Source organism: Bactrocera oleae, chromosome 3 (genome assembly GCF_042242935.1).
Source record: "Bactrocera oleae isolate idBacOlea1 chromosome 3, idBacOlea1, whole genome shotgun sequence".
NCBI lineage: Eukaryota > Metazoa > Arthropoda > Insecta > Diptera > Tephritidae > Bactrocera > Bactrocera oleae.
In genome coordinates this window covers 34,176,070-34,191,713 of record NC_091537.1, presented here as the reverse complement: position 1 = coordinate 34,191,713, position 15,644 = coordinate 34,176,070, and the positions used below count along the sequence as shown (strand labels likewise).

Below are 15,644 nucleotides of genomic sequence, written 5' to 3'. Positions count from 1 at the left end.
CCAAATTTCACACGTGTTTTTTCGGTTTTTTATTTGTCTTTCATTAATTAATGCTAGATTCATGTGACACCCATTTTCCACACTTTTGGACCTTTCGCATACCTTTCAAACGGTCCAGAATAGTGTGTTGTGCAACATTTAACAAGGCTGCCACTTGCTTTGGAGCCAAAGTATCATCTTCATCTAATATTGCGTGCAGTTCGGCGTCTTCAAACTTTTTGGGTGATCTTCGACGTTCTTCACTTCTCACATCAAAATCATTATCTCTGAAGCGTTGAAAACATCTTTTGCATGTTGCATTACAAGCATTTGATGTTACTCCGCAGCATTTTTCTTTAAATGCAAAACAAAAAATTAATGCTTTCCGCAAAACATCACTTTTCGGTACAAAATTTGACATTTTCAACACAATAAATAAATATGATGTTGTTTGTTCAATGGCTGTAAGGTTATCATATATATATGTTGGACAGATGTCTACCAAACAGAAAAAATTAAGGCTCGTTCACAACAAATGTTCCCTACCAACACATTTGTATGTTACCTTAACGCTCACTACATAGCGTGTCTATGTAAGCTCTAACTTGAGTAAAAATTGAGATATCGTAATAAAACTTCGTACACGTGTTCTTTGGCAAAAAAGTATGAACGAGTTCGTAGATATGCGTAATCGGCCGACTGTCACGTCTACAACACGCCATTAAACGAAAACCCATAAATCAGGCTTTTTCAACCGGTGTGCCGCGACGATGCTTAATTGCAGTCATAAAAAAATATTTCGAAAAACATAAGACGCGTAGAGCTTGAGTAACAGAGCGAAGGATACGGAAGGGCGCGGGAGGGCGCGGGCGGGTGAAGCGGCGTCCGCCGGCCGGCCGTTGCTTGTCCTTGTTTTGTTTCATTCATTCGTCCAGTTGTCGTGCTTTCGCGCAGTCTTGTACTCGTGTCACTTGTTCTTTGTTGGTCTCGCTGCATTATATCAAACTCGCTGTGTTTAGTGTGTGTATATTTGGGTTCTAACGAGACCTTCAACATGGATAAATTCGTAACCCATACGTCAACTGATGATCAACCGTCATCGAGTCAACCCGTCGTTAAAAAACAAAATGTTATGAATACTAAACGGCAATACCATGAAGACTATTTCAAGTTGGGGTTTACTTGCACAGGAGACAAAGACGAATCAAACCCTTCTTGTCTTGTTTGTGGCCAAAAATTATCGAATGAAGCAATGGTCCCTAGCAAATTAAAGAGACACCTCTCTCCAAAACATTCTCATCTCTTGGACAAGGACTTACAGTACTTTCAACGTTTGCTGAAATCTCAAGCCCAGCAATGTACAAGTCTTACCAAGACAATGACTATATCTGACAAGTGTCAAGAGGCAAGCTATCACGTGGCGGAGCTTATAGCAAAAAAAATTAAACCACATACTATAGCAGACAATTTAGTTTTGCCAGCTTGTCGTCAAATTGTGTAGACTTTATTTGGGGTTGAAGCTGAAAAGGAGGTGTTGAAAATTCCTCTGTCAGATAACACCATCAGCAGACGCATAGAACACATGTCAGAAGATATTGAAGCACAAGTAATAGAAAAACTACGAATTGTTCGTACATTCGCCTTACAAGTTGATGAATCAACTGACATAAGTGGGAAGGCCCAGCTGCTGGCATTTATACGTACGGTCGTTGAAGAGGACTTTATTGAAAACTTTTTTTGTTGCAAAGAACTGCACGAAACAACAAGAAGCGAAGACATATTTAATGTTTTGGATGCATATTTGAAATCCTCTGATTTATCATGGACCGATTGTATTGGAATATGTACCGACGGAGCACCTTCAATGACTGGTTCTGTAAAAGGGTTTGTTACTTTGGTGCAAGAAAGAAATCCAAATATTGTACTGACCCACTGCTTTATTCATAGGGAAGCATTGGTATCAAAAACTACCGAATGATTTCAAAACTGTTTTGGAAGATGTAGTAAGAGTTATAAATTTCATTAAGAGTCGTCCGTTGAAATCTAGATTATTTAAACAAATTTGCCAAGACATGGATGCAGCCCACTACACGTTGCTTCTTCACACCGAGGTAAGATGGCTCTCAAGAGGACGTATTTTGTCCCGCGTGTATGAACTTAAGGAAGAGTTATTAATATTCCTCACATTGGAGTCATCAGAGTTTGTTAATTTATTCAGCGACGATACATGGTGCACAAAATTGGCGTACTTGGCATATTTATTCGAACATCTTAAATTAAATGCAGGTATGCAGGGACGAAATGAGAATATTCTGACGTCATCTGATAAAATAAAAGGTTTCGCAGAAAAATTAACGCTATGGAAAAATAATATTTGTCAGGGCACTCTGTCCATGTTCCCGCATACAGCGTCAAGAAATGTGGATTCTAGAATGAGATCATTGATAAGGGATTCATTAGAATTGTTAGAAAAAAATATAAGCAAATAATTTCCCAACATAGAGGTTGAAAATTTTGATTGGGTTCAATGTTTCACTCAGTAGCTTGGTTGGTTTTGAATTGGAAGAAAAAGAACAGTTTTGTGAGTTAAAAAATGACCGCACTTTGCTATTAAAATTACAGGAGTTGAATGTAAATAAGTTCTGGTTACACGTTTCAGCAGAATATCCAGAATTAAGTAAAAAAGCTCTCATTGCCCCTTTGCCGTTTTCGACATCTTACCTATGCGAACAAGAGTTTTCAGCATTGACAAACATAAAAAGTAAAAATCGCGAACGTCTGCTATCTGTTGAAGAAGAGCTTCGAGTATGTTTGTCGGCAATTCGCCCAAGAATAAAAAGCCTTTGCTCCACACGCCAGGCTCAAATATCGCATTAATTGATTATATCATGTTATTTAAAACTTATTAATGTAATTAATAATAATATTATTAAAACTTTATTTTCTCGAAAACATTTTATTTATTTATCTCAGTACATTACCTTGACAGGCTTAATCTAATTCGGTAGCATAACATGAATCAAGGCTAGAGGCCTTATACCTATGCCTACCGAATTTTTTATTGGTGTGCCGTGAAAGTTTACTGAAACTAAAAGTGTGCCGGTGAAAAAAAAGGTTGAAAAAGTCTGCTATAAAGTGTCATAACTAAGAACTGTAATTTGGCTCAGATAATCGCAGAAGCAAAAGTCATCCGTGAACTCTAAATTTTGAAAAAATGTGCGTGACCCCGCCCTCAAAGATTTAATGTTCATATCTCCAAACCATTCAAGCTAAAATAACTAAACTTGCGCGGGGCAGAACCCTTAAGCAGCGCTACCGACACTTTAAAAATGGATGAAATCCCCCCCACTTCCCAAATGACGGTACTGTTAAAAGCTACTTAAAGCGTGATAAATCAATGACTAAATACGCCGGAAACATTAAATTTTACCTTCAAGATGGTATACGAGGACTTTATAGTAGCCGTAGCCAAAATTGAACGATGGGCGTGGCACCGCCCACTATTAGGTGAAATCATATATCTCGGGACCTGCTGGACTGATTTCAAATTCGGTATATAACATTTTTCTGATATTCCTATTTTACAGTATGAAAATAGGTGAAATCGGATTACAACCACGTCTACTTTCCATATAATACAATTTTTAATTTCATCTGATTCTTTCACTTTTCAGTATGCAAATCAAGCACCAATGAATTTATCGGGATAAAATTTTACACGAATATTGCCTTTAAAATATGCCACTTTCTTCTTTTTTTCTGGCGTAGACAGCGCTTACGCGGTTATAGCCGAGTCAACAACAGCACGCCAGTCGTTTCCCTTTTAATACTCTGGCAACCTATTGCTACAGAGTATAATAGTTTTGTTCACCTAACGGTTGTTTGTATCACATAAAACTAATCGTGTTAGATATAGGGTTATATATATATAAATGATCAGGATGAAGAGACGAGTTGGGTGACTGTCTCTCCGTCCGACGGACGTCCGTGCAAGCTCTAACTTGAGTAAAAATTGAGATATCTTTATGAAACTTTGTAGGCATGTTTCTTGGTACCGGGAGACGGTTGATATTGCAGATGGGCGTAATCGGATCACTGCCACGCCCACAAAACGCCATTAATCAAAAACAAATAAATTGCCATAACTAAGCTCCGCAATAAGATTCAAGACTATTATTTGGTACACAGGATCACATTAAGGAGGGGCGTCTGCAGTTAAAATTTTTAAGTGGGCGTGGTCCCGCCCCTAATAGGTTTAATGTGCATATCTCCTAAACTGCTAAAGCTATAATAACAAAATTCACTGGAAGCAAATGTTTTTAGCACCTCTACCTACGGTGTGAAAATGGGTGAAATCGAGTGACAACCCCGCCCACTCCCCATGTAACGGTACTGTTAAAAACTACTAAAAGCGCGATAAATCAAGCACGAAACACGGCAGAGACATTAAATTTTATCTCTGGGATGGTATGAGATGACTTTATAGGAAACGCGTTCAATATTAGATAGTGGGCGTGACACCGCCCACTTTTAGGTGAAAACTTATATCTTGGGATCTGCTGAACCGATTTCAACCAGATTCGGTGTATAACGTTCTTATTATATTTCAATGTCATAGTGCGAAAATGGGCGAAATTGGACTACAACCACGCCTATTTCCCATATAACACCATTTTTAATTCCATCTGATTCTTTCACTTTCCACTTTGCATATCAAGTAACAATGATTATATCGGGGTAAAACTTTGCGTGAATAATACGTTTATAGTATGCCACCTTGTGACCAAAAATTGTCTAAACCGAACCAAAACTATTCAAGCCCCTAAGTACTAAATATGTGGATCTCAGTGCCTATAGTTGACCTTCTACCGAAAATATCAGTCAATCCACAAAGAAATCGCAAACGAGTATACCATTTGACTTTGCGAGAGTATAAAATGTTCGGTTACATCCGAACTTAACCCTTCCTTACTTGTTTCTATTTGGCGTCAAATCGAGATACCAAGTGCAGCCAGGTCCTTCTCTACCTGATCTCTCCAACGAAGTGTAGGTCTTCCTTTTACTCTGCTTCCACTGGCGGGTACTGAATCAAATACTTTCAGTGCTGGAGTGTTCTCATCCATCCGGACAACATAACCTTATGACCAAAAATTGCCCAAATCGAAACCCATATACCTCGGTCAATATGTGAGTTATCTCAATGAAAATTAAAGAGCGTATTTTACTCATAACAGTGTATCTTTGTGCCTAAAATGGATAAAATTGGGTCAAAACTTTACCTAGCCCCCATATAACTAATATCAGGATTCACGAACATCCAGCAAACTTTATTCCATACGATAGGTGATTGTATGTGAGGTACCTTAATGAAACTAAGGGAGTATTTTATTAGTATGTGGCATGTTGACCTTCAATATAAGTGTATATTCACCAAATATTATTGCAATTTATGCACGATTTCACCGAATAATGGATGTTTGATTCTTTCGCAACATGTTGTAAAATACATTTTTGCTAGAGTTGAAAGAGTATAAAATGTTCGGTTACATCCGAGCTTAGCGCTTCCTTACTTGTTTATCATTTTTTTGATGTTAGGGTAATTCGTGGAATCCAGCTACAATAAACTACTTATAATGGTTTTCGTAATTCTAGCAGATTTTATACCGAATATATCGGTCAATGTGTGAGTTATCTTAATAAAATTGCTCGGAAACATGTTCTCAACTTGTGTAATGCTAAAAGTTAATAACATATGTCCAGACCTTCCTCTATCCTATATAGTGATTTCTGACTTTCCAGATTACTTTAAGTCCGATGTAGCGATATCCAAATTTTTAGCTAACTTAAAACCGTTTATGTTGGTCAAAATGTGAGATGTTTTACGGCAAGAAAATAGGCATGTATTCCTAAATATAATGTGGTTTAGTGCTGAATATGAACGAAATAGGTCTAGCCTTTGGTCTAACCCCATAATCCTAAAATATAGTGATATCCAAAATTAATATTACAATGGTGCCTTTGAAATCTAAGCCAAGATTGTTAAAAAACTTCCGTGGAGGTAATTTTATTTTTATCTTTACTTTTACTGATCCTTTCTTTTATACACTGACAATTTTAACATAAATCTTAAAATAGTAATAGATTTATTGAAAATAATTTTAAAGTTAAATGAAGTCTTCTAATACTTTGCTTGTAGTCGAACCAGGAATTTGTCTATGATGATATTTATAATAGAAATTCTGAGTCTAACCCTTTCTGTCAAGCCATCATTAAAATGAAATACGATTTCGAGGAAAAGGAACGTAAACTTATGAATAGTTTATCAATAAAACACGAACAGGTGAGTAGTTTCCTTATTTAGTTAGTGCTTAGTAAAGCTGTATTATTATATGCAACAGCTAGCCAAACTGCAGAAATCTCAAATTTGCAATCAGCATGAACTCAAACAATTAGACAGCAGCACCACATTGGTAAGTCTTAATTTGCTGGCACTAAAGTCGGTGCATATAGTTTTGTTATCAGTTAGGATGATACTCTTGTATCGATCCTGGATGACTGATATTGGACTAAATAAAAGAAGATATCACTAAATAAAAGAATCAGATCTTTATTTAGACTGCCTTTTATTTTTCGTTTGGAATTTCTTATATTCTAATTTGATGTGCACGCAGGCACTTATAAGTATGTATGTTTACTTATCCCTAGGCATCCTATCAAATTACTTGCATCCTATAACTGATAAAACTGAACATGTGCACGTAGGCACTTGTAAATATGTTGGTTTATCTCTAGGTATCAGATTACATCTTAAAACTAATAGAACTGAACATTTGCACGCAGGCACTTGTACATATGTTTAGTTGGTGTTGGGCGTGTATGCCAATATTTGACTTTTCCACCCCTAGATTCAATGGTCTCGTTTGAATTATGATGTTTTTTTTTTTTTGTTTTGTTTTGTGGGTCATTCAGGAGTGTTTGAAAGTTTTTCTTACTATTACTATTTATGATTACATTTGCATTTATGTGTGCTTACATTGTTGTTTCTGTTTTATTTTGTTCTGAATTTAACAATGGGCGTATTATATTGTTTCTTTTCTGCGTGTCTTTTTTTATTTGAAGGAGATTGAATTAGCAATTCTACGTTTACATTTGTATTTTAATTTTTCTTATTTTTATTATATATTATACCTTTTATCAACATTCCTATTGCTATTAATAGTATTGTTAGTGCGCTTATGCTATAACTTATATTTCTATGTAGTGTTAATTCTTCCAGTTTGTTTATATTTTTCTCTTGATTTATTATTATTTCTGAGAAAGTTATTACTTTTTCAAACTGTTATCCATCGGTTTCTTTTTCAGGGTAAATATATTTTTCCTCTACTATAATTTTATTGTTTTGTTTCGTATCTCAATTTTACAATTATAAAAATTTATTAGTGCATTTCCTTCAAGTATAATTTCTCTTTTGTCGCAGTTTTGTTTAATTTCTATTTTATATGCATTTTTTATTAGGATTGTATCATCTTCGATATCATCGATTATTGTTTCGTTATTATATTCAAATTTACATTGGTTGGACGGACAAATGTTAATTTATTTCAGATTTTTGAAATGTGTCCCTTTTGTATATTTATATATTTTATTTCCTATTGTAATTGCATATTTCTGTTCTCCTATCATTTCAAAATATTACCTATTAGGTATAGGAGTTTTCGCCATTATGATCCTGAAATTTAAATTTTCGTTTGACTTGAGTCTTGTATGCTTTAGTTTCCCTATTCTTTAAAATTGTCTATTCTCTTGTATCTTGGTTGTGCTTTGCTAACTTTATGATTCTTTATATATTTATTCTGGAAATCTTGTGTGTTTATTCAATTCTCTTTTTTATTAATAGTATTTATTACATTTTCTTTCTGCTTTTGTAGGTTTTTCCGCGAGTCTCATAAGTTCTTGTTCGGAAAGTAGGTTATTTATGAAATCAATTGGTCTCTTTTTTATCGTAGAATGTATAGTATTATTATAGGCAGTTATTGCTTTGAATACTTTTTCTTTCAAATTGTCATTGTTGTTTGCATCAGCATTAAAAAGTCTTAAGTGTTCATTCAAAGTGGAGTGCAATCTTTCAACATCTGCTTTTCCTGTTTTATTATAAGTGGTCGTTAGGTGTTTGTTTATTTTATTGTCCTTTAAGAAATGTTTTATTGGTACTGTATCTAATTCGTTGTCTGTTTCCGGTTTGGCTAAATATTGAATTTACAATTGATATCCAAGTTCTATCCTTTAATGATTTAGCTGTTGCATATTTTGTTAGTTTATCGATACTTGTAAGGTACATTACGCCTTTTTGTGGGTACCAAATATCAAAATGAACAATTTCGTTATGTTTTTTAGGAGTTTCCGTAATATTTAAATTATGTTTGATAGGGTTTCTATCGAACTTCGCTTTATTACATATTTCACAATTATTGATGTATTTCTGTATTTCTTATTGTAATTTGGGGTAATAGTGTGTTTTCTTTATTTCTTCTGATATTTCATTTATTCCCCTGTGATTATTTTCAAAGTGTTTCTCTTCTATCAATGTTAAAATTTCTCCTTTGTCTGTTATATCTTTTAAAATTATGTTTGCTTTCATTATTTTTAGGTTTGCATTATTTGCGAAAATTTGTATATATAACTCTTGAAATTGTAGAAATAATTTGTCATCTGGGCAGTAAATTACGACTAATCCTTTTTCAGGTAGATGCATGATAATATTTTTATACTCTCGCAACCTGTTGCTACAGAGTATAATAGTTTTGTTCACCTAACGGTTGTTTGTATCACCTAAAATTAATCGAGTTAGATATAGGGTTATATATATATAAATGATCAGGATGAAGAGACGAGTTGAAATCCGGGTGACTGTCTGTCCGTCTGTCCGTCCGTCCGTGCAAGCTCTAACTTGAGTAAAAATTGAGATATCTTTATGAAACTTGGTAGACATGTTTCATGGTACCGTGAGACGGTTGGTATTGCAGATGGGCGTAATCGGATGACTGCCACGCCCACAAAACGCCAATAATCAAAAACAAATAACTTGCCATAACTAAGCTCCGCAATAAGATACGAGACTGTTATTTGGTACACAGGATCACATTAGGGAGGGGCATCTGCAGTTAAAATTTTTTTTTAAAAAGTGGGCGTGGTCCCGCCTCTAATAGGTTTAATGTGCATATCTCCTAAACCGCTAATGCTATAATAACAAAATTCACTGGAAGCAAATATTTTTAGCATTTCTATTGACGGTGTGAAAATAGTTGAAATCGGGTGGCAACTCCGCCCACTCCCCATATAACGGTACTGTTAAAAACTACTAAAAGCGCGATAAATCAAGCACTAAACACGCCAGAGACATTAAATTTTATCTCTAAGATGGTATAAGATGACTTTATAGGAACCGCGTTCAAAATTAGACAGTGGGCGTGGCACAGCCCACTTTTAGGTGAAAACCCATATCTTGAGATCTGCTCAACCGATTTCAACCAAATTCGGCGCATAACGTTCTTTTCATGTTTCTATGTCATAGTGTGAAAATGGGCGAAATCGGACTACAACCACGCTTACTTCCCATGTAACACCATTTTCAATTCCATCTGATTCTTTCACTTTCCACTATGCAAATCAGGTAACAATGATTATATCGGGGTAAAACTTTGCGTGAATAATGCAATTAAAGTATGCCACCTTGCGGCCAAAAATTGTCTAAATCGAACCAAAACTGTTCAAACCCCTAAGTACTAAATATGTGGACCCCAGTGCCTATAGTTGACCTTCTACCGAAAATATCAGTCAATACACAAAGAAATCTCAAACGAGTATACCATTTGACTTTGCGAGAGTATAAAATGTTCGGTTACATCCGAACTTAGCCCTTCCTTACTTGTTAAAATATCGTTTTCATTTGTTACTGAATAAAAACTTGCACCCGATATATTAAGATGCACATCCCACGTTAACAGCAACCAAACAATTAAAGAATTAAAATATTATTTGTATTTAGTTGAACCATTTAGTTTATTATTCAAATTGTACACAATAAAATTCCTTAATATACATGTTTATATATTGAACAATTTATAATATAGGATCGGTAACGTATCGAAGTATTACGCGCAGGAGCTGTCGTATCGAATTTTAGGTGTTGACGCTGCGCAGTGTAGAATTAAAAAATTAAGTTGCGCGCAGGATCGCTAGTACTTCGAATGAGGAGAAAAAACTGCGCTGATCATTCCTTTTGTTAGCTGGTGATGTACACGCGCGGTGTTGTGGTGTGTTATACTGTCCTATGTGGTGTCATCTGGTGTGGTGTATTGGTGAGAATGTGGTGGGCATTATTAGGGTGCGCCAGTTTTACCGAGTAGAGTGGTGTGGCTATTTACTGAGGCTTAGCTCATTTAAACATCCTGGGCCCCCTAGGCGAATATTTTGCCTAGTGTTGCACATATTTGCAGTAAATGTTCCAGGTATCTCGGCATATTGCTGTTGGAGTAGCAGAGCGCGCGGTATGCATGATAATGCAGTAGTGGTAGATCCATATTTACCTGTACATGTAGGATGGAATTTTGATTTTGAAATGGGTTTATGTGTTTTGATATGGAAGTTAGTGCGTTAACCAAGCAACGTTGTTTTGCATTTATTAGAGTGACGACGTATTATTAGACGGTATAATTTTGTTTATTCATTTTATTGCCGGTTATCTATTATTACTTTATTATCGGCTTATAGGATGGCGACTCCACGCCTAGCTCAGATATGGCCAGAATGGGTGCTCCATTGAAACCTTTGAAGAGGGATAGCGAGCGTAAGATTTGTGATTTACGGCTACTTTTTAAGTAGATTTGTACAAGTATTACAAGTATTTCCCATAAACCACCAATAGGGGGAGGGCCATCCTGCGGAGTCGAAAAGTTACATATTTGTGTTTTTAAAACTGATCTTGTCAGAAGGGACTCTGACTTTGCCTTTTCTGCCAATTCGTGCAGTGTTGGAACATTGTGAACTTGGTGGTAGTAGTATGACGTACCGGCCATTATTTGATCGAGTAGTTGTGGCTTTGTAGAAGTCTTCACAATACTGATCTTCTGGGGTTGTAATTGATATGAGGTGGCATTTTTCTAACTCCCGAAATTTCCTTGATTGTGAATTAAGGTATTCTTTGAATTCTCGTCAACTTGAGTTCTTGATGTGGAAACTGGGTCTGGAACTAGTCCACTTAGAATCCAACCAAATGTAGTGTGTTGTGCCAATAGTGTATTTGAAATTTTCTCACTACCTTCGAGTATTATCTGTGGTATGAGATCGCTACATATTAGAATATCTTTTTGAGCGGGGGCGTTGCAGTTGGGATCTGCTAGCTTTAGGTGTGAAACCTTTTGCCAATGCTTGCTATTTATGTGATAACTTGGAAGCTTGTTTGTAAGTTGCGGTAAGACTATAGCTTCTGCTTGTATGTGCTATCCGCTTGGGGGAAATTAAGGTAATGGGGCAGAAGGTTAAGGTAATGGGGCAGATTATATTCCGCCCATTCCTTTAATTTCAAAGTTGGCTTGTTTTGTTGGCAGTTGTAGCCTATTTTGTGTCCTAGACGCTATAAATGATCGTTGTGATCCTTGGTCTATTAAGGCCCTAAGTTTAATCAGTTATCCTCGGTGTTCGATGGAGATGACTGCTGCGGGTAGTAATACCCTATTTTGTATTTCGCTGTGTAGCGTTTGAGTTTTTTGTGCCTTTGAGCAACATGGTGTCTTTTGGCAATTTTCGGGATTTTGGTTTTTAGGAGTTGTTGTTACAACCAAACCTGTGGTTCTTTTTGTATAAGCGCTTCTTTGGGGTGATATGGGAAATTTGCTGTAATGAAGCATTGAGTGATCTTTTGTGACAATATAAGCAATTGAATTTGCTTTTGCAATTTTTATACTTATGCGCATGTGACAAGCAATTTGTACAAAGTCTTTTTGATCTGGCCAAATTATTTCGTTCGTTAACTTTTAAATTTTTAAACTTCTCGCAAGATTGTAGTTTATGCCCTCTTGTGCATAGTTCGCATGACGTATGTTTATTCTGTTCGGATGTGAACGATTTCGTTTTGTAAAAGCTTCTGTTTAAATTGTTGTTGCTACTGGCTTGGGGTCTATTGAAGCTTCTATTGAGGTCGTTTGGAACGTTTTTAGTTCTAACTAGTTTTTTGGCTACCCTTTCTGCTATTTCATATTGGGTAGTTAGAAATTCTTTCATTTGCTGCCACGTTGGGCAATTTTTCCGAGAGAAGAGCGATTGCTCCCACAAAAGTAACGAATTTTCTGCTAATGCTGCGGTGCATATATTTACCAGAATAGGGTCCCAGCTGTCTGTGGGAATGTTTTGTGTCGATAGAACCGACAAACAATTAGAAACAGTGGATTGTAGTCTAACAAATTCTTCACTTGTTTCTTTTCGAATTTTAGGCAAGTTTATTAGTGTCGTTACTTGTTTATCGACCAATATTCTTTCATTTTCATATCTAGATGTTAGAGCTTCCCAAGCCAAATTAAAATTGTCGTCATTTAGTGCAAACTGTTTTATTATTGCGCCTGCTTGACCTTTAGGTTTGTATCGGAGGTGATACAATTTTTGCGCTTTTGATAATTTGGGATGGTTGATGTATACGGCAGTGAGCATGTCCCGGAAGGACGGCCATTCTTCATAACCTCCATAAAATATTTCTGTGTCACATGCGGGCACCTCGAGATGGATGCCTGAACTTGCGTCTTGATTTTGCAGCTCTACTCTCGGATGTGGAGTAGGTGCAATAGCTTTTATTAGCTTTAATTGATCAGAAATCATAGCCTTTGTTTCTTCGTACTGGTCTAAACAGTTTTCGTATAGTGCGTAAGCCGATGATTTAAAATTGTGTGGTTAAGAATCGCACTTTTAATTTAACTATACTTTTAATGTCCTTATGTTGATGTATTTAGGTATACCCTAATACACGGACTTGTTATTATATATTTATATGCTCGTGAAATTGAGAGCTCGTTGAAGAGATCAATACACTTTGTACATAAGTATGCACGGATTGTTTGTGCGTATGTATGTTTATTTTGTAATGCAATTGGGAGCTCGTTGAAGAGATCAATGTGCTGTTAGTTTTTTATATACGCAATCCTGTTTGTACAAGGGTTTTTTTTTATAGTTGGGTTAAGCATCGAAAGCCGAAGTGCGGAACTTTAATCCGCTAAACCTAACCGACTCTAACCCAAATCTCTCCCACGGAACCACTGGACAAAGTATTACTTCATGGGAGAGAAGAAGACATTTAAGTCTCCTTTACGGTACGGACTAACTGACTCCTAATCTGTTGTAAGTGTCTCAATCTTGTCATTATCAACGCTGACGCTTCGCTGACTGCTTTCCATTTAATAGAGGACTCACACATAAATGCTGTCAAATTTTCCACCGAGAAACTACCGCCAAGTGTGGTTTTCAGATTTTCTCTTATACTTGAGAACCGAGGGCAATGGTAAAAAACTTGTTCAGAGTCTTCAATACACTCTGTACACGTCGGACAGTACGGACTGTAGTCATGACGAAATTTGTAAAGGTAGCTTCTAAAGCACCCATGTCCACTTAGCATTTGGGTCAGGTGGAAATCCAGGTCCCCATGCTGTCTATCTATCCACGGTCTGATGTCTGGTATCAGTCTGTGAGTCCACCGTCCTTTGGATGAGGTTTGCCACCGTTGCTGCCACAGCGTAATGCTCTTGGTTCTTTCCTCTCTTTTTGTTGCTGTAGAGGGTTCCGATAGCTGGTATAAGCGCGCGAATTCATTTCCCTGGATGTCAATGGGCACCATACTGGCTAATACTTCCGCAGCGTCGCTTGATACGGTTCGGAAAGCACTTATCACGCGTATTGCAGAGAGCCTATGCACTGTGATTATTGGTTTAGCATATGATTTTGTGTCAAGCGCCTGGATCCATATTGGAGCCGCATACAGTATAACGGATCTCGTGGTCTTAGCTATTAGAAATCGTCGGCTGGAACGCACGCAGCCTCTATTTGCCATCATTCTAGATAAAGAATTACAGATTTTATTTGCTTTACTCGTCGTGTTTTCCAAGTGCTCTTTAAATTTTAGCCTTGAGTCCAATATAACGCCAAGATACTTTAGCTGTGGCTGTGAAGTTATCTGACATTCTCCTATGGTGAGCGATAGTTTTTCTTCAATTTTCCTGGAGCTAATGAGCAAGACCTCTGTTTTCTGCTCAGCCAACTCTAGACTCATGGCTGCGAACCACCGTCGTATACCATTTATGCAATCATTGCATTTGACCCGGAGGTCATCTAGATGTTTCGCTACTGCTACCACTATAAGGTCATCCGCATAGGCGATTAGTTTCACGGATTTTTGTTGATGTAGCCTTAGCACCCCGTCGTACATCAGGTTCCAAAGAAGGGGGCCTAAGACCGAACCTTGTGGTACTCCACTCAAGATAGAGTAGCTCTTGGTACCCTCATCTGTGTCGAAAAGCAGCCTTCTGTTCTCAAAATAACTCATAATAATATTTATAAGGTATTGGGGAGCGTGTATTTCGTATAGGGCCTTGATGATATTTGCCCATTTCGCAGAATTGAATGCATTCTTCACATCCAGGGTAATTAGCGCGCAATATTCTTTGGTGCCACCTTTCCATCTTTTGCCACTTATTGCACATTTTGCAATATCAACGACTTCACTTAGTGCGTCAATAGTGGACCTCTTTTTTATAAAGCCGTATTGTCTCTCTGATAATCCGCCGGCTTTTTGGATTGCTAACTCCAAGCGGTTTCTTACTATGCTTTCGTACACTTTACCAATCGTGTCGAGCATGCACAGAGGTCGATATGATGAATGTTCTTCAGGTGGCTTTTTCGGTTTTGGAAGTAGAACCAGACGCTGCACCTTTCACGGGTCGGGAAACACGCCTTCCAGTATACACGAATTGTACATTTTAACGAACAAACTGGGTCTCAGAGTCATGGCTTCTTTTAGGGCTCTATTTGGTATACCATCTATTCCAGGCGCTTTGGAGTTTTTAATTTTTTTCGCAATGGCCAGTAGTTCTTCCTGTGTAACTAATAGAGGGGGCTCTGTAACATCGTTACGCATAGCATAGGACATGGTCTCATGTATTGGAAATAATGCGTCGACGACTTTCCTCATAAATGATGCGTTCTTAGGTTGCTGCGGCATATTTTTAAATTTTGACATACATATTTTGTACGCGGTTCCCCATGTTTGCTTCTTCACAAAGTTTTTCGAAACAACCTCTTTTGCTACGAGTGATTGCTGACTTCAAGAGCTTTTTTTGGCGTTTAAATGCTTCTCTGAGGCGATTTCCATTCTCGCGTCCTTGGTTACGCTGGAAGCGACGTCTAGCTGAGTGACAGAGCTTTCTCAGCGTGGCGATTTCTTCGTTCCACCAGTACACTGGTTTTCGCTTGTTATTGTATCTCGTCCTGCGCATAGTTGCGTCGCATGCTGCAACTAGTTCCTTCTGCACAGCGGATACCAAGTGGGCGGCGTCGCCGCCTGGTGCCTTTGCCGTACTCCAGACGATATCAAAAACGTCGGTATCGAACTCCTTTTGTCTCCAACTTCG

General features: G+C 37.3%; 1 protein-coding gene across 16 annotated transcripts in view; it reads left to right on the top strand.

The window, feature by feature from the left end:
* Positions 1-15,644, top strand: part of yuri (yuri gagarin) — a 282,272-nt gene that overhangs the window by 85,559 nt on the left and 181,069 nt on the right. For 14 of the 16 annotated variants that reach the window (XM_070106444.1, XM_070106439.1, XM_070106436.1 and 11 more), the window contains 2 exons: positions 6,176-6,319; positions 6,378-6,449. The exons of the other annotated variants lie outside the window; for them this stretch is intronic. In XM_070106444.1, coding sequence (XP_069962545.1) covers positions 6,176-6,319; positions 6,378-6,449 — 216 coding nt within the window. The remainder of the gene's footprint in view (positions 1-6,175; positions 6,320-6,377; positions 6,450-15,644) is intronic. 16 annotated transcript variants of the gene reach the window in all.